The sequence below is a fragment of the Piliocolobus tephrosceles genome, chromosome 1 (assembly GCF_002776525.5).
Source record: "Piliocolobus tephrosceles isolate RC106 chromosome 1, ASM277652v3, whole genome shotgun sequence".
NCBI lineage: Eukaryota > Metazoa > Chordata > Mammalia > Primates > Cercopithecidae > Piliocolobus > Piliocolobus tephrosceles.
In genome coordinates this window covers 177,059,015-177,077,997 of record NC_045434.1, presented here as the reverse complement: position 1 = coordinate 177,077,997, position 18,983 = coordinate 177,059,015, and the positions used below count along the sequence as shown (strand labels likewise).

General features: G+C 39.3%; 1 protein-coding gene across 2 annotated transcripts in view; it reads right to left on the bottom strand.

Annotated features, from left to right (window-relative positions):
- The window catches only part of ZSWIM5 (zinc finger SWIM-type containing 5), a 186,695-nt gene extending 170,559 nt beyond the window's left edge, over window positions 1-16,136 (bottom strand). The window contains exon 1 of one of the 2 annotated variants that reach the window (XM_023221433.1): window positions 15,273-16,136. In XM_023221433.1, the coding sequence (XP_023077201.1) occupies window positions 15,273-15,867 (595 nt within the window). In that variant the 5' untranslated portion in view covers window positions 15,868-16,136. Of the gene's footprint in view, window positions 1-1,419; window positions 1,449-15,272 lie in introns of those variants that run through there. The other variant, XM_023221436.1, reaches the window with a different exon arrangement.
- Window positions 16,137-18,983: the final 2,847 nt, after the last annotated feature.

The window sequence follows — 18,983 nt, the reverse complement described above, 5'->3', positions numbered from 1 at the left end:
TGGCAAAACTCTGTCTCTACTAATAATATAAAAATTAGCCAGGGATGGTGGTGCACACCTACAATCCCAGCTACTTGGGAGGCTGAGGCAGGAGAATCTCTTCAACCCAGGAGGCAGAGGCTACAGTGAGCTGAGATCATGCCACTGCACTCTAGCCTGGCCAATAGACAGAGACTCTATCTCAAAGAAAATAATAATAATAATAATAACAACAATAATATTTGCAAGGGACAATATATAATCTGAAAACTTTTGCAATTAGTACTTTAAAAACATATCAAAGAACTATTAATGAAGCATATTCAACAGTACTATATTTGATCTTTAAAACCTACATAATAGGCCGGGCTGTTGACTCACACCTGCAATCCTAGCACTTTGGAAGGCCAAGGTGGGTGGATCGCTTGAGCCCAGGAGTTCAGAACCAGTGGGGCAACATAGCAAAACCTTCTCTCTACAAAAAATTAGCCAGGCATGGAGGCGTGCACCTGCAGTCCCAGCCACTCGGGAGGCTGAAGTGAGGGAATTACCTGAGCCTAGAAGGTAGGGGCTGCAGTAAGCCATGATCTTGTCACTGCATTCCAGCCTGGGTGACAGAGCTAGACCTTCTCTCAAACAAAACAAAACAAAAACAACCTAATTACCTGATTTTAATGTCACATAATGTGCTACCTCAGCAACAGATGGTGTTTATGAAATAAAGCAGATTTACCAACACAAAGAAAAGTAACATCAGGGAGTAGAGGACATTTAGCATCTAATTTACCACTGGGGCATCTCTTGATACTTCCCTGCCCAATGTTGACAGTAAATGAACAAATGCAGTGTGCAAGGCCTGAGAAATGTCACAGTAACTAGGCTCAGGCTTTTCTGTAAAACAATTGCTGGGTACAGTGGCTCACACCTGTAATCCCAGCACTGTGGGAAGCTGAAGCAGGCAGACTGCTTGAGCTCAGGAGTTCAAGACCAGCTTGGGCAACATGGCAAAACCCTGTCTCCACAAAAAAATATGAAAATTAGCCAAATTAGCCAGGCATGGTGGTGCATGCCTATAGTCCCAGCTACTCGGCAGGCTGAAGTAGGAGGATCACCTGGGCCAGGAAGGTGGAGGTTGCAGTGAGCTGAGATTATACCACTGTATTCAGCCTGGGTGACAGAGCCAGACCCTGCCTCAAAAAAAAAAAAAAAAAAAACAGTCACTACCCATTCACCAAGATAGAATGAGAAATGCAAGACACTTACTAGGGATTGACATCTGTGAAAGAACGACAAAAGAAGCAGGACTGAGAAGAGGAAGAAATCAAACTGCAATGCAGGCCTGACAAAAGCTCAGTCAACGAGGTATGGCTCTCTGAAGCAGGTATTGCCTGTCGAAGAGTTCCATGTTTGGCTGAAATAGCTGGATCTTTACGCTCCTACCTTGCTCAGTCATTTGTAAGCTGTCCCTAGAAAAGTATGACCTCAGATGAAGCAGATCTCTGCTGCTGAGACAGACCGTGAATCAGCTGACAGTTGGAAGCTGTCTGATGAAAGCACTTCCTGCAGCTGGGCAGCAAGTAGTTCCCTGAAGAGAAACAGTGTAGTTCACCTTCATCTCTACCACATAAAGAAAAATGCCCCACCCAGGGTTATGCCTCTTCTCCCTCAAGTCAGCCCACATCTATTTTCAGATAACTGTCAAGTGCCACCCCAGCTGCAGAGCTCCCCATAGGATTGACTGAAGTCTCCATTGTGATTGCATCAGTTCAACTTCTCTGCCCACCTAATCGTGCTTTCCTCACTCCTTTGTAAGTGTCCTGAAAGTACATAGGGAATTGAGGATCAGAGAGGTTAAGTAACTTGTCCAAGGTTACACAGCTAGAAAGTGGCAGAACTGGGATTTGGGCCCAGGTCTCCAAACACAGCACTTAGGAGTTTAGACCTCATTCTCTACGAAACAGAATGTTTGAAGGTTTTCCTCTCCTTTTTGTTTTATTGGAATATTCACTTTTCTAATGATAGCTTTATTATGTAATTCATACATAATAGAGCTCACCCTTGAGAGGTACACAACTTTGAAAAGTACACAATTTGGTGTTATTTCGTATATTCAAAGATTTCTGCAACCATTGCCACTATCTAATTTCAGAACATTTTCACCCCAAAAGGAAATCCCATACTCATTAGTAATCACTCCCCTTACTCACAGGCCCTACAAACCACTAACCTACTTTCTGTCTCCAGGATTTGCCTATTCTGGACATTTTGTATAGATAAAATAATATATGTGGCTTTTAACTTTTTTATTGTGGTAAAATATATATAAGATTTATCATTTTTAAATGGACAGCTCAGTGGTATTAAGTACATTCACACTGTTGTGCAACCATCACTCCTACCTATCTCCAGAATTTTTCATCCTCCCATACTACAATTCTAGTTCAACAGAACAATAACTCTTCACTTCTCTCTCCTTTCAGCCCCTGGCAACCTCTAAATTCTACTTCTATCTCTATGAATTTGCCTACCCTAAATACTGCATATAAGTGGAATCATAATAATGTTTGTCCTTTGGTGTCTGGCTTATTCACCTAGCATAATCTTTAACATTCATCCACGTTGTAGCATGTATCAGGATTTCCTTCCTTTTTAGGGCTAAATAACATTTCCTGTAGGTAGACAGAAAGACAGAGGAAGGAAGGGAGGGAGGGAGGGAAGGAAGAAAAATAGACCACCTTTGTTAATCCATTCATCTGTCGATGGACACTTGGGTTGTCTCCATCTTCTGCCTATTGTGAATAATCCTGCTGTAAAACACATAAATTGTATAAATATCTATTCAATTCCCTACTTTCAATTATTTTGGTTATACACCCAGAAGCAGAATTTCTGGCTCATATGGTTATTCTATGTTTAATTTTTTGAGGAACTGCCATACTGTTTTCTACAGAAGCTACACCATTTTATATTTCCAAATGGTTCCAACTTTTCCGTATCCTTGCCAACATTTGTTATTTTCTGGCTTTTTAAAAAAATAATATCCATCCTAATGGGTGTGAAGTAGTATTTCATTGTAGTTTTGATTTTCATTACTCTAATAATGAGTGCTGTTGAGCACCTTTTCTTGTGCTTATTGGTCATCTGTACATTGTCTCTGGAGAAATGTTTATTCAAGTCTTTTGCCATTTTTGAATTAGGTTGTTTCTTGTGGCTGAGTTGTAGTTTAATATATTCTGGATATTAATCCCCTTATCAAGCAGTTTGGTTTTGAGTGGCTAGTAAGATACCCATTTAGAAATATCTGGCAGGCAAATATATATGCTGATCTTTGGATTATTTGGAAGTGCTTCAGAGTTTCAAAGGGAAGAAGTAGCTGGCCATGCTGATGAAGTTCTGGGCTCCATTGCAATCCCCAACACAGCTCAGATTTTATCTGCTGCAAAAGCTGGAATTCCAGCTTAAGACTTCATTTGAAAGTGAGAGTACAGTTGCTTTAAACAAATTTTAAATCACTACATTATATCATGCTACCTTATGTTCATAAAATTGTAGTTGAAACTGTAGAAATAAATTCGATTCTAAATTAGAAGACTTGATATAAGAAGGAACATCCTGCTTTTGTGGGGTAAGAGAATAAAAGAAAATAGGAAGCCAGAATAATGAAGCAAAACAGAAATCTAGGAAGAAGTATTTCAAGAGAAATGTCCAGTAGACTACAGAAAATTCTATACAGAGGTCACGAAGAATGAGGACTAGAAAAAAGATACTTTGGCAATCATGACATCACTAGCAACCTTTAAGAGATCAATTTTAATTTAGTGACTGAAAGCATAAGTCAGACTACAAAACCTTTAGAAGGTGGAATGAAGGTTGAGGGAGGAAAGGTAACCAATACAGAATAGTCTCAATTTTGGTAAAGGCTGTAATAATAATAGTGAATATTTACATAGCACTTAATATGTGTTCAGCCTTATTATAAATGCTTTACATATTAACTAATTTTACCCTCAAAAAAACCTATGAAATAGGTACCATCATTTTGCCCTTTAACAGTTGAAAAAATTGAGACTTTGAAGGAGCCAGAATTGCATATTTGTGATAGTATGTATGTGTACATATGTGTATATATATACACACACACATATGGTAGATATATACAAATACATGTGATGGTAAAGACAATAATATAATATTGAGTGAGACGAAAGATACGAGTTTTTCACAATAGGGAGCCATAATGTGGGGAAGGATTTTATATTACCAATAACATCAATGTATGTTGGTGATGTTGGCTAGTCATGTCAGTTAGCAGGTATTGATAGATTTAAACAAAATAAGAACAAGCTGGCTTTTCCAGAAGCTATCAGTGCTACAGGCCTCTATTCAATAAAATCATGAATGAATAGGGGGGAAAATGTAATTATCTCCAAGGCTTTCAAAGACACAATACATTTTCCTGTTGCTCACAGACCAAAAGATAATGGAGGGACAAAAAGCTATTTTGCTGATTAGTTCCATTGTATGTTTATGCCCAAAAGAAGCAATAATTTTTTTTGAACAAAAAAGGAAAGGATTATCTGAAGATAACAAAAAGCTATTCTAAAGCCAGAAATCTGTAGTTTACTCTGAGAAAAAAGGATTCGTATTTGGCAACATCCTGTCATCTTCCTTCCTACTAGTATTATCCCTTTGGATCAACTATGCACCAAAGTATTAGAGGGCATACAAAATGTTAATACAGAAAGAATTTTATTAAAGGTTAATCTAACTTGTAAGCAGTAAAGTGTTTTTGATCTTTATTGCAATATTAGACATAATTCTAAAATTTCTTACAATTGTAATTATATTAAAATAGAGCAATGTATCCAGTAGTCCCCACTTCCCAAGTTAATCACTTCCTACTCTCTGCCCCCATAGTAACTTCTATTATTATGAAACATTGTGGTAAATGCCATTTTATTTATTCAGACCCTTAACTGATTTAATAGAAAATTTTTAAACGCCATTTTTATATGTACATTCCATAGTAAACTTTGTGCCTCTTAAATATAGAAATTATGTTCTGTTTTGCACAGAACATACTAAAAAATTAAAAGTTTCTGTTTTTTTTTTGTTTTTGAGACAGGGTCTTGCTTTGTTGCCCAGGCTGGAGTACAATGGCCTGTGATCACAGCTGACTGCAGCCCCAACTTTCCAGGCTCAAGCATTCCTCCCACCTCAGCTCCCCAAGTAGTTGGGACTACAAGTGTGTGCCAACATGCCTGGCTAATTTTTTAATAGGGACAGGGTCTCCCTATGTTGCCCAGGCTGTTCTTGAACTTCTGGGGTCAAGTGATCTTCCCACCTAGGCATCCCAAAGTGCTGGGATCCCAAGCGTGAACCACTGTGCTCAGCTAAAAAAAATTAGGTTTTATAAATAAATAAATGGGTGAACAAACACGAAGAAAATTATAGCTTGGCATTACATTAAACACAAATGTCTTTTGATGACAGTAACAATGACAATTTTTGCTTTGGAATAAGACCTCTCCAAAATACAGAGAGAAACATTCTTTGAGTAGTTAAGAGAATGATTTTCCTTCACATCCATTAATAAAGATAGGTGAAACAATAAATAGAAAATAAAGTTGACATGGTCCATAGCATTTGTAGAATGAAAATTACATAATGTTTTGACTGCCAACAATAGGTTCAGAAACAATGATAATACTAATAAAGGTGTTCATTTTTCTTTTTCCTTTTTTTTTTTTAAGACAGGGTCTCACTCTGTCACCTAGGCTGGAGAGCAGTGACACCATCATGGCTTACTGCAGCCTCAACCTCTTGGGTTCAAGCGATCCTCCCACCTCAGACTCCCAAGTAGCCAGGACTATAGGTGAGCACCACTATGCCCACCTAATTTTTTTTTAAAGATGAGGTCTCACTATGCTGCCCAGGCTGGTCTCAAACCCCTGGGCTCAAGTGATCCTCCTGTCTTGTCTCCCAAAGCACTGGGATTTCAGGTGTGAGCCACCATGCCAGGCCAGGTGATCATTTTTCTACAACGGCATTTCTGAACCTTAGCTGCATATAAAATTACCTGGGAGCTTTTTAACAATTCTGAAATTTGGTCCTAATTCTCAGCAGATTCTGACATGATTAATTTGGAGTTCAGTCTCAGGTACCGTTTTGTTTTTTTTTTTAAATCTCCCCAGGTGATTTTAATGTGAAACCAAGATGGAAGCCCACAATTCTTTTCTTTAAAATCAAATTTTTGAGGTACACTTTACATTCAGTAAAATTTGCCAATTTAAGCATACAATTTAATAACTTTTGACAAATGAATATAGTCATGTAACCACTACAGTCATTAACATTTCCATCACCCAAAAGTTTTCTCACATCTACGAACCTGAGCCAATCCCTCAAGATGAATCCCAAGTGGCTAACTGGGCCTACATTTAAAATAGAGCCAAACAGCCATTTACTGACTAGAAGTTACACACTTACTCTGAGTTCCTGGAAAACTCACATCTCTGCTTAACTTTGGGACTTTCATAGTTGACTATGCCTACTCACATTGCCCAAAACAGCCAATAGGCTGTCGCTTGCATCAACCAGTCAGAACTCAGTCAGCTGTTGACCAATCAGAACTAAGAAAGTTTGAATCCTTTATTTGCATACATGGACCTGATTGGGAACCTGGATTGGAACTTTCTATACAAAAGCCAAATCCCTTGTTCTCTGGAATGCACCTTTGTTTTTCACCAAAAGGTGCATCTCCTTGGTTTGCAAACTGTTCTGTGGAATAAATTCTCTTTCCTCTAAATTCCATTTCAGGGAACTTTTATTCACAAACTCCATTCCCTTCTACTTTGATCTACTGATCAAACCAATGATCTACTTTGTGATTATATTTCGACTTTCTAGAATTTCATATACATTAAACTGTATTGTATATAATCTTTTGGGAATGGTTTCTTTTATTTAGCATAATGCTTTTGAGATTCATCCATGTTGCTAGTCTATCAATAGTTTGTTCTTTTTTATTGCTGAACAGTATTCTATTTGTATGGATATATAACAATTTCTTTATCCATTCACTCATTTGGTAAGCATTTGGGTCATTTCTAGTTTGGGGCTATTATGAACAAAGCTACTATAAATATTCAAGTATAAGTATTTATATGAACATATGAGGGTCTTCAAAAAGTTTGTGGAAAATGAGTATTATAAAAAAAACTACACATGGATTTCACTTTTTTTTTTTTTGCACTGAAATAAACTCATACTAACTTGCTATAACATCTGGATAGGATCTAGTTTAAGGCACGAAAAAGGACAAGACATAAGTTTGAAAACAGCCCCTATCAGAGAAACATGAATTCTGCTAAAATTGAAGCAAGAACAAACACCAAATTTATGGTGAAGCTTGGGAGGAAGAATGGTGAAACCACTGATGCTTTATAAAATGTATATGGGCAATGCCCCCAAAGAAATCAGCAGTTTACAAATGGATAACTTATTTTAAAAGGGTGAGACGATGCTGAACATGAAGCCTGCAACAGCAGACCATCCACATCAATTTGTGAGGAAAAACATTCATCTTGTTTGTGCTCTAATCAAGGAGGACAGACAATTAACAGCAGAAACAACAGACAATACCACAGACATGTCAATTTGTACAGCTTACACAATTCTGCTGAGAAATTAAAGTTGAACAAACCTTCCACTTAACAGGTGCCAAAACCACTGCATCCAGATCAGCTAATAAGAGCAGGGCTTTCACTGGAAATTTTAAACAAGCAGGATCAAGATCCTGAGGCATTTCATTGAAGAATTGTGACAGGAGATGAAACATGACTTTACCAGTATGATCCTGAAGACAAAGCACAATTAAAGCAATGGCTACCAAGAGGCAGGAGTGGTCCAATCAAAGCAAGACCAGATTGATCAAGAGTAAAGGTCATGGCAACAGTTTTTTAGGATATTCAAGTCATTTTACTTGCTGACTTTCTGGAGGGACAAAGAATGACAACATTTGATTTATTATGTGAGTGTTTTCAGAAAGTTAGCCAAAGCGTTAGCAGAAAAATGCCCAGGAAAGCTTTACCAGAGTTTTTCTCCACCACAACAATGTTCCTGCTTATTCCTCTCATCAAACAAGGGCAATTCTATGAGAGTTTTGATGAGAAATCCTTAGGCATCCACCTTACAGTCCTGATTTGGCTCCTTCTGACTTCTTTTTGTTCCCTAATCTTTAAAAAAATCTTCAAAAGGCACCAATTTTTCTTCAGTCAATAATGTAAAAAAGACTGCATTGACATGGTTGAATTCCTAGGACTGTCATTTCTTTAGGGATGAGCTAAGTGGCTTGTATCATTACTTATAAATAAGTTCTTGAACTTGATGGAGTTTATGTTGAGAAATAAAGTTTATACTTCTAAATTTTATCCTTTAATTCCATTTTTCCATGAGCTTTTGAAATCCCCTTATATGTTTTCATTTCTCTCACGTAAATACCTAAGAGTAGGATTGCTGAATCTTTTATTTAAGTATATGATTAGCTATATAGGACATTGTTTTCCAATGTAGCTGCACCATTTTGCATTTATATCATACTTTACATACCAGCAATGTATGAGAGTTCCAGTTACTCCATATACTTGTCAGCTCTTGGTACAGTCTTTTTTTCTCTTTAACCATTTTAGTGTGTGTGTGATGTAGGTATTTCCTTGAATTTTAATTTGTATTTCTCTAAGGACTAAATTATACAAAGTATACAAACAACTGTTGTTAAGGCAAGAAAACCACTAGGCAGAAGGGTACTTCAGCTTTTGCTTCAGTAGTCTTTTTTTTTTTTTTTTTTTTTTTTGGCAGAGTCTCACTCTGTCGCCCAGGCTACAGTGCAGTGGCATGATCTTGGCTCACTGCAACCTCTGCCTCCTGGGTTCCAGCAATTCTCCTGCCTCAGACTCCAGAGTAGCTGGGACTACAGGCATACGCCACCACGCCTGGCTAGTATTTTTGTATTTTTAGTAGAGACGGGGTTTCCGCATGTTGGCCAGGATGATCTTGATCTCCTGAACTCGTGATCCACCCGCTTCAGCCTCCCAAAGTGCTGGGAGTGAGCTACCATGCCTGGCCTCAATAGTCTACTTTTAAAGAAGGTAACTATGTTATACTCCCCTAAATACCACATTCATCACTCCACTATAAAGAACAGGCAAATGACCAAAAAACATGTATGCAAGGAACTTTTCAAAAACCAGTTTCAGAAACTCTCAGAGGCAAATATTCACTCAGTTTATAACTTCCTCCCTACATAAGGAAGGCAACGTAATGTAGTCCTTAGAAGTTTAGGCTTTGATGCCCAACCTAACTTTGCATTCTAAGATGGGAAAATGCAAAGTATTACAGAAAGACTTCCACCAAAAACAGGTAAACAATTATTTACTGAGCCTTACATATAATAAGTGACTAAATGTTAATTCAATGAATGAATCAAGAACAAGTTAATAATAAGCTTCAAGGATAATTTTTATCTATGTAATGCTTTAAAAATCAGAAGCATCCAGAAATTGAGCCACAAAATGCCAGTATATCTTTTAGGCTTCAGTCACATATAAATCAATTAAGAGAGATGTCATACTACACAAATATAAAAAATGATACGACAATTTACTCATTCATTCAATAAACATTTTCTGAGCACCAACTTAGGACAAACCACATTATATATCCTAAGGGGGAGAACAATTACACTGAAAACCAAAAATTAATCAGTTGACTATATATGATTACAAAAACTATCACAGAGTAATTTAGCATATAATCACATAATACTACAGCTAATATTTAAATAAGTGTGATTTTCTTAGTCTACTAGCTCCATGATAAGCTAAAAGTGTCCAAGAAGCATGCTGCCCATATTAGAAAGAAATGAGCCTACAAATAAACCACAAGGTAAAAAAATTCACATAAAAGTTATCTGGAATAAATTATTATCTATTTCTAATATCAAACACTAATTATAAACCATAGTAATTTAGAGTTTAGAAAGAGACATTAAAACACTGTTCATAGGCTTTCAAGGTTATCCATTTCTAAAGCTGAGTTATAAATGGTGTGCGTGAAAAAAACCCACAGTAATCTATTCATTCATATATGTATACCCAGTGCTGTATCACACAGTCATCATTTTTTATCAAGAATGACAATTTTAACCTTTAAATAACCACTTATTTGTCAAAAACATTCCACATGTATTAAGATTAAATAATCAATCATGCAAATTGAATCAAGCAAGTCTAAATAATGCTTACCTAATAAAATTAATATGGTGATTTCCTAACTTAAGCCATACTTAATGTAATAAAGTTTAAAATCCACATGAAACTCAGATATGCAACAAGAAACAAGTATGAGAAGCTGTTATGGGCTGAATTATGTCACCTCCCAAAAAAATAGGCTGAAGTCCTAATCCCCAATACCTCAGAACATAACTTCAGTCCCTCATGATGTGACCTTGGAAATAGGGTTGTTGCAAATGTGATTAGTTGAGATAAGGTCATACTGAAGTAGGGTGAGCCCCTAATCCAATATGACCGGTGTCCTTGTAAGAAGGCCATGTGAAAACAGACACACACAGGGAGAATGCCACATGACCACAAAAGCAGACACTGGAATTTTGCAGCTACAAGTCAAAGAATGCCAAAGACAGCCAACAAACCACCAGAAGCTAGCAAGAGGCAACAAGGGATTCCCCTGCAGGTTGCAGAAGGAGCATAGCACTGCCAACACCTTGATTTTAGATTTCTAGCCTCCAGAACTCTGAGACAATACATTTCTGTGGTTTTAAGCCAATCCAGTTTGTGATACTTTGTTACAGCAGTCACAGGAAACTAATACACCATGTATATGTTTCTCTTATACATTATATTAATGCACTGAGTTTTTAAAATTTTATTTTCTATGGTATCATACAGTAAACTTGACTTTTTTGGTGTATAGTTCCATACATTTTAACACACGTATATATTCATATAACCCTCATAATAATAGATTACTGACAGTTAATGTCTTGTTTTTTAATTGCCATTACTGAAACAAGAGAAATAAAATTGTTTCCCATAGGCATAAATTTCCAGCCTTTTCATTATTTTTAAAATTCCCAAAATAAAGATAACCTCTAAAATAAAATTCACTATCTTCAGTTTATCCATCATCTTTAAAATTCAAAGCTCTATCCTTGAGAAAGTCACCTTTAGAAAAATTCATTTAAAGCTTTCATTTGAAGAAATTGATAAATCACCATTCTTCACACAAAACAGATGGTCAAAGACAGAAGATTCACCTAAGTTGTAACACTCATGCTACTTAATGCTATCAGTTTATTACACGCACAAGTCTGGAGTTTTCCCCATATATTCCAATACCACTCATTCTCAAAATTCATGTCTCTCTGTTTTACAACACTGAGAAATCCATTCTTAACATTCAGTCATTCAACAAGCACTTATTGAACATTAAAATGTGTGCATATGTGATGTGTTAGGGTGGAGGGAGAGAACTCATGGCTCAAAAAAAAAGAAGATAATGTGATTTAAAACTTGAAAAATTTCTGTGCTAAAAGCACACCCGCTTAAAGGAATGCAGCTGCCTTCTGTGATGGAGTATCTTAAATATCAAAATAAGTCATTTTTCTCCACATGAAATTTTATTATAATTTTATTCATTCTAACTTATATATGATGCTATACTTTTTTCAATGTAGGTATCTTTTGTTCCCCAAACAATATAGATTAAAAGAAATTACATATAAAAATCAACAACTGTAATACTTGTTACTGACAAATTTCACAAAAGTTATACTACAGAAAAATTTCACAGACCTGTTTATTGATGATATACAAGTGTACACAATTTAAAACTTACTAGTTGATGTTTAAGTTATAGATAACTTCCTGAAATGGGCCACTTTTTATATTTCCATTATTGACTTTGTACTTGTACCTCTTCCACATAAGGTAATACTCAGCATTCTGGTTCTAGTCTTGAAGACTTCAAGAATAAATCATGTACTTATTTTAAAATGTGTGGACTAAAACTATGGGGTTTTGTTGAAGTCACCTGTCAAAATCTACTTAAAATTTCTGGATAAATATGTATATAACTCAGATGTACCAGGTGCAGAAGGCCCCTGCATTCCTTTACCCAATTTTTAAAACTAAATATCCAAGTAATTATAATATTTCTGTGTTTAAATGAGAAAAATTGTTAATGCTTTTTCCCTTTAATCAATGCAGATTTTCCTGAGAAACAGCAAAGCTTCTTTAAGTTTTACCAAACACAAAGAAATCAATTTAAAATACAGTGGACAGCAAAAGGGTCAAAATGTTAAAACCATTAGTAAATTATAGTTGTCTTATTCTTACACCATCTGCAGACTCCTGAATAAGTATTTTCCCAAGGTTTATACTACTACTATATCCATGGGCTTCTGAAACAAGTTAAAAATGCCGACACCGAAAACATATGAACTCCATTATCTTTACAATACTGAGATCAGACTGTAAGTCTATTGACATAGCTTCAAACTTACAAACATCCATGAAGAGACTAACTTGCAATTTCCCCCTTTTAAAGGGAATACCACTTCTGATGCAGTACTTACATAAAAGAAAGGTATCCTTTGAGCACAGCTGGAGAAGTTTTAGTTTTGATTTAAAATCTGAAGTATCCAATTTTTAACCAGAATTCATGACTTTCTATTACCAGATTTTGTGTGGAAAGTAATTAGAAATTACAGAATTTAATCTACCTACTCTTTCTACAAGTTTTTGTTTGTTTTTAATTTATTTGCCTTGAAGGCTTTTTTGTTTGTGCTTTCTTTTTTCATTTAAATTCCCTTTTTCATTAAATTCCCTTATGACTCTTTTTCCTAAAAGGATGTTGTTACAGAAGTACCCCAACTTTCTGTTCTTCCTAAAGCATCGGCCTTCAGTAACTTCCCAAATCTGAGGTTCTATCATTTAGAAACAGTAAGGAAATATGTAGAATTCTTAATTAGTATCACTTAGTAATATTGAGTTTGAAGTGCACTTATAAACTGAAGAACACGATTACTACCTTGGTATATACAAATATACCTTCCTCATCTCTTGGCAATACTTTAGAAAGTATTTAGAAATATACCTTCCTTCCTCATCTCTTGGCAATACTTTAGAAAGCCTACTCTCTAGATTAAGTCATTTACTTATAATTTTAAGTTTAGGAGATGGGGGATGAGTCTCTATTAAAGGTGGTTCATACCAAAATACAGAACTCAAAAAGATGCAGAACAGGCTATCCTTCTCTCCTATACTTATTAACCTAAATTAAGGTTGGAATAATAAAAATTACACAGCTCATGGTTCTCAAGTAGCATAAACTTAAAGTGATAACTTTATTCACCGGTCTTCGTCTTTGAAATCCAAAGGCAATCACAAAACATGTTTGTTTATATGTGTCTTTTCTCAAGGTCCCTGAAACTATAATATGAGAGCCTATAACTCCAGAACCACATTAACTTTCATATTATAAAGGGGAAATATCTGATTTAAACATGACCTAGATTAACAAAAATATCCGATTTCATTTGCAACGTGACGCTTCAGTCACTTTAAAAATAGACACTTCTTTAAAACTCTTCCTCTCTTTCATTTGCTCCCTCAAGTTTGAAAACTCTTCCTTATCCATCTCTTACTACAAAACGACCACTTAAATTGACCCTTTTCAATTTAAATATTTGAAACAAGAATCTTAAAAGTTAAATGATCTAAACTCAGAAAAATTAAAATTTACAGACTAATAGGAAACTGTATTTATTTTCATGTTTTCAGTGTTTCAGTATTAAAGCTGTACACCTTAATTACATGTTTATTCAAGTCAATCTTTCAAAAATATACACAAATAAACAAAGGACTAACCTCTTTCAAATAAACAAAACTTGCTCAAGCCACTGTCACTATATTCTGGCACAGGATAAATCTACATTTCACATTTGCAAAATAAATTGTGGTATGCTGTTTTGGTTAGAAACACAGGAATCAATGATTCTCAATAACCAGAAGCAGATTACTTTATATCAAACAGCATGATTCAAAGAAAAACATTTTTCAAATATGTTGGTTTTACCTGGAGAGCTAGATGTCAGGGGTTTGTGTCTCTCTATGCTTAGTTCTAAAAACGACCTCCCTCCAACTCCTTTCAAAAATCAGTATTTTATTCGATTTATATGAGCATATAGTGTACAATAAAACATGATCTAGATTAACATAAAGTACATAAAGATATGTACTTCCAGAATGCTATAATAATCCAAATAGAAAAAAATTCGTGTTTTAATTTTCCACAGAGCAAAGTCAATGTTAATCAATGTCATTTTTTTCTCTTTCTCCTTAACCATTCCACAAATCAGAAGCACTGTATTTATATATTTAATAAGATTAACAAACTGACTAGAAGCTCCGGAGGAGTAAAGGAAGAAATCACTTGTATAATATATTTTCCCATAACAAAAAGATAAAAGCAAGTACGACTTGTTAAATGAGAAGCTTTTGAAAAACCCAGCGTGACCAGCTTTTGATTTACCCCAGTCTGACAAGGAAGAGAGACCCCACCCCCACTCCAGATTGTATGGCCTTTTTTTTTTCCTTGGGTGGGGGTGTGGAGGAGAAGCTGTCACATTTCCATCTTCGGTTATTGTTAGTCCGCAGCCTAGATTCCCAAGCATCACTGATCCAGGGGAAAAATCCTAACGCAGACAATTAAAACTGTCTGAAACATGCAGGATTTTGTTGGGGCTCTTTTCCCAGTGTTAAAGTTAATTTCATCGAGGCTTAATCGGCTAGGGCTATTGATTGCCTCTGACAGTCTGTCCCTCAAACGCTCCTTCTAAAACCGCTTGTTCCAGATTCACTAACAATCCTCCCCTCTCCAAACTTAAATTAGGACAATGCATTTGTGAAATTATTACATCCAAAAAGGCATACCTCCCCATTCTCTTTGCCTTGGTGTGGGGAGTAGAAAGAGTGAAGAAGAGAGATCTATTCGCCCTTCAAACAAAAAGAAATGGGGGTAGAGGGTCAGTGGAGGAAAAGAGCAGTGGTGGACCTAACTGAAAGGTTGAAAAAAGTTTTTGTGACTTGTTCGTCCTTCGGCAGGGGTACAGGAGTTGGGCAGAAGGCGGGGTCTCGGCCCCAGGGCTCAGGCAAAGAGGCACCTGCGGAAGAGGAGGCTGAGCACCCGAGAGCGCCCGGGCGAGCACCTACCGACTTGCAGCACGTTCTCCACGGAGCCGCTGTCCAGCAGACGGATGCCCCGGCGGAAAGGGAGCCCCTCGCCACCGCAGCCGACCGCGCCGGCCCCTGCGCCCAGCCCGGGGGATGCCCCAGCCGCGACGCCCCCGGGGGCGGAGCCGGCCGGAGCGGCGGCCCCCGGGGGTGGCGGCGGCCCCTCCTCGGCCGGTGAAGCCCCCGCGGCGCCCCCAGCCGCGCTGGCGCTGGGGCCGCCCCGGTACTGGAAGCTGGAGTACATGCAGATCTCCCGCTCATTCCGCGGGAAGGACCAGTAGACGATGCGGCGCTGCACGGGCTCCGGGATCCGCTCGAAGCGCTCCTCCACCCGTTCGTACGCCCACTTTTCCGCCACCGTCTTGGCGGCGCAGTCCAGTAAGGACTCCGGCTGCAGGTGGGGGCGGGCCCCGAGGACCAGGCAGCTGCTGCCGACGCCCCCTGCCCCTCCGCCGGCTGCGCCGGGCGAACCGCGAGGGTGGTGAGCCTGCGGGCTGGGCCACGAACACAGCCGCTTGGCCGGAGAGACCGGTGACGGGGAGAGCAGCTCCTCTTGCTCACCTCCGTCCGCCATTGCTGGGGACTGACTGACTGACTGAGGCGGCGGCGGCGGCTCGGGCTGCGGTGGAGACCCCGGCCACGGCCACGCGCCCCGCGCAAGCGCCCAGCGGCGGCGCCCAGGGGGGCGGGGCGAGAGAACCCGCGAGCCCGCCGGCCCGAGTGGGGAACCTGGGCCGGGCCCGGGCGCGCGCTGCGAGGGCAGACGCTGGCGGCCTGCGGAGTAGCGTGAGGCGGCGCGCGCTGTCCGTGCCTCCGCGGACGTGAAGACAGGCGGGAGCGAGCGCGGGCCCGCGGCGCGCTTCAGGCGCAAATAACCCAGAACGCGAGCCGAGCGCTCGCGCGGATCCGGCGGCCGCGCAGGGGAGAGGAGCGCCGGGCACTCTCGCACGCCCGCCCGCCCGCGCACCTCCAACCCACCTGCCGCCGGCCAGACAGGAATGGACTGTGTGACCGAATGAAATGGCGGGGCCATAAGCCATCCAAGGAGCCGCCTCCGTGAAGTTATAGGCTCGCGGGGCACAAGGAGAAAAAACCAATCCAGCTCCAACTGTACTGATGTGACAGGAGGCTGTCACAGCCGAGCGGAAGATCTGGCAGAAAGACCCTGAGAAAGAAGACACTAGGGGAAAAAATCAGAAAGTTCGAGTGATGAAAACTCGCCTTACGCTACAACAATGTAGGATAAAGCCGGCGGTTACCCCATCCCACCCCAGAATGGGACAAAGTCGCACCACCCCTTGACAATGGGGTACCAAGATCTTATCGCCACGGCGGCTGCATCTTTATGGGGTCTTTTGGAGGGTTTAGCACCTTGCATCCTAGGATACAAAACACTTTTTGTGTGTTTTTTTGGTAGAATTCTCTGATCCCCTACCTCCAATCTGATTTAGGTCTTTCATGTTTTCCTCGCCTGGCTCAGTCTTCTACACCTTTACACAGTTGTATTTTTATATATTTGTTTAATGTCTGACTGTCAACTCCATGAGAGTGAGAATCATGTCTGTTTCCTTCACTATAATTTATCCTCTGCCTGGCATATAGTGGGTCCTCAAGAATGGCAACTTCATCACCAACTCCATAAACACGCAATTGTAAGTGACTGTCTCTTGCTCGGTCAAGAAAACTCAGATTATTTCAGAATTTGCTGACAAACTAATCTCTACAACTTTAAAACATTCCAAGAATTGTATTAAAAGAGTTTCTATAGTTGAGTTTACCCTTCAAAATGAGCGAGATTTAGAGTGTAGGATAAAGTAAGAGTAAGAAGAGAGTAAATGATTGGAGACAGGCTGGAGCCATGGTTTGGTTTTGCTGTAATCTCAGAATTAAAGAGCACAGGCTATAGAGTCAGAATTGGGTGTGAATCACACTTGCTGTGTGTGATGTTATTCATGATTCAGTTAAATCATTTTAAAAGGGAGATAGTAATAATGCTTCTACACATAAATGTTGTAAGAATTAGAAATAATTCACTTTAAAAAGTTTTTTTTAGAGACAGGATCTCACTCTAATGTCCAGTCCCGAGTGCAGTGGGGTGATCACTGCAACCTCAAACTCTTGGGCTCAAACTATCCTCCCACCTCAGCCTCCAGAATGACTAGGATTACAGATGCACAACACCACACCCAGCTAATTCTTTAAATTTTTTGTAGAGGGTAGGTCTCCCTATGTTGCCCAGGCTAGCTGGGATTAGAAGTAACTCAAATTGTGTGCTTATTCAGTATAGTGGGTACTCAATAAGTATCTGTTTAGGCCAGATGCAGTGGTGCATGCCTGTAATTCCAAGGCTTTGGGAGACCAAAGTGGGAAGGTCCCTTGAGGCCAGGAGTTCTAGACCAGCCTGGGCAACAGAGATGACTGGAGACCCCATCTCTACACAGAGATAAAAAATAGCAGGGATTGGTGGCCTACACCCTGTAGTCCTAGCTACCCTGAAGGCTGAGGTAGGAGGATTGTGTGAGCCCAGGAGTTCAAGGTTACAGTAAGCTATGATCATGCCACTGCACTCTAGCCTGGGCAACAGAGCAAGACCCTCTCTCAAAAAAAAAAAAAAAAAGAAAAAGAAATCTGTTTATATTGGTAAATGGATTTATATCTGTAAATATCTATAAATTGATTATTGCAAAATAGCATAATCCCTACTCCACCTTGAATCTGGTACCACATTTACAGGCTTCCAGAACGCACATTATTTTCCTTCCTATAATTTATCAGTTTTTTGGGAGAATGAATATTCCTTTAATGCCTGTCTCCCTAACTAGACTAGGAGCTATGGAAGGGCAGGAACCATTTCCATGTAAGGGCCTATTTCTACAACCTGCCAAAATGCCTACACATAGATGTTCAGAAAATATTTGCACTTTGAGTCAATGAATATGTTACTCTGATTTAATCAGTTACTGCCTTTTTTTTTGAGATGCAGTCTCACTCTGTCCCACCCAAGTTGGAGTGCAGTGGCACAATCTTGGCTCACTGCAACTTCTGCCTCCTGGGTTCAAGTGATTCTCTTGCCTCAGCCTCCTAAGTAGCTGGGACTACAGGTGCATATGCCAGCATGCCCAGCTAATTTTTATATTTTTAGTAGAGATGGGGTTTTACCACATTGACCAGGCTGGTCTTGAACTCCGCCTTCAAGTGATCTGCCCGCTTCAGCCTCCCAAAGTGCTGGGATTACAAGTGTGAGCCATGGCGCCTAGCCTATATTTATGTGTTTATTTGCTTAATGTCTGTTTCCCAAAATAGACTATAAGCTCCATGTTAGGTGGGCGTGGTGGCTCATATCTGTAATTCCAGCACTTTGGGAGGCTGAGGTGGGTGGATCACTTGAGGCCAGTAGTTCGAGACAAGCCTGGTCAACATGGTGAAACTCCATCTCTACCAAAAACACCAAAATTAGCTGGGCAGGATGGCGGACATCTGTAATCCCAGCTACTCGAGAGGCTGAAGCAGGAGAATTGCTTGAACCTAGGAGGCAGAGCTTGCACTGAACCAAGATCGTGCCACTGCCAGCCTGGGAGACACAGCGAGACTGCATCTCAAAAAATAAATAAATAAAAAATTTAAAAAATAAGCACATAAATATATAAATACAAATGGTAATAACATGGCAAATAAGACATTTGGGAATAT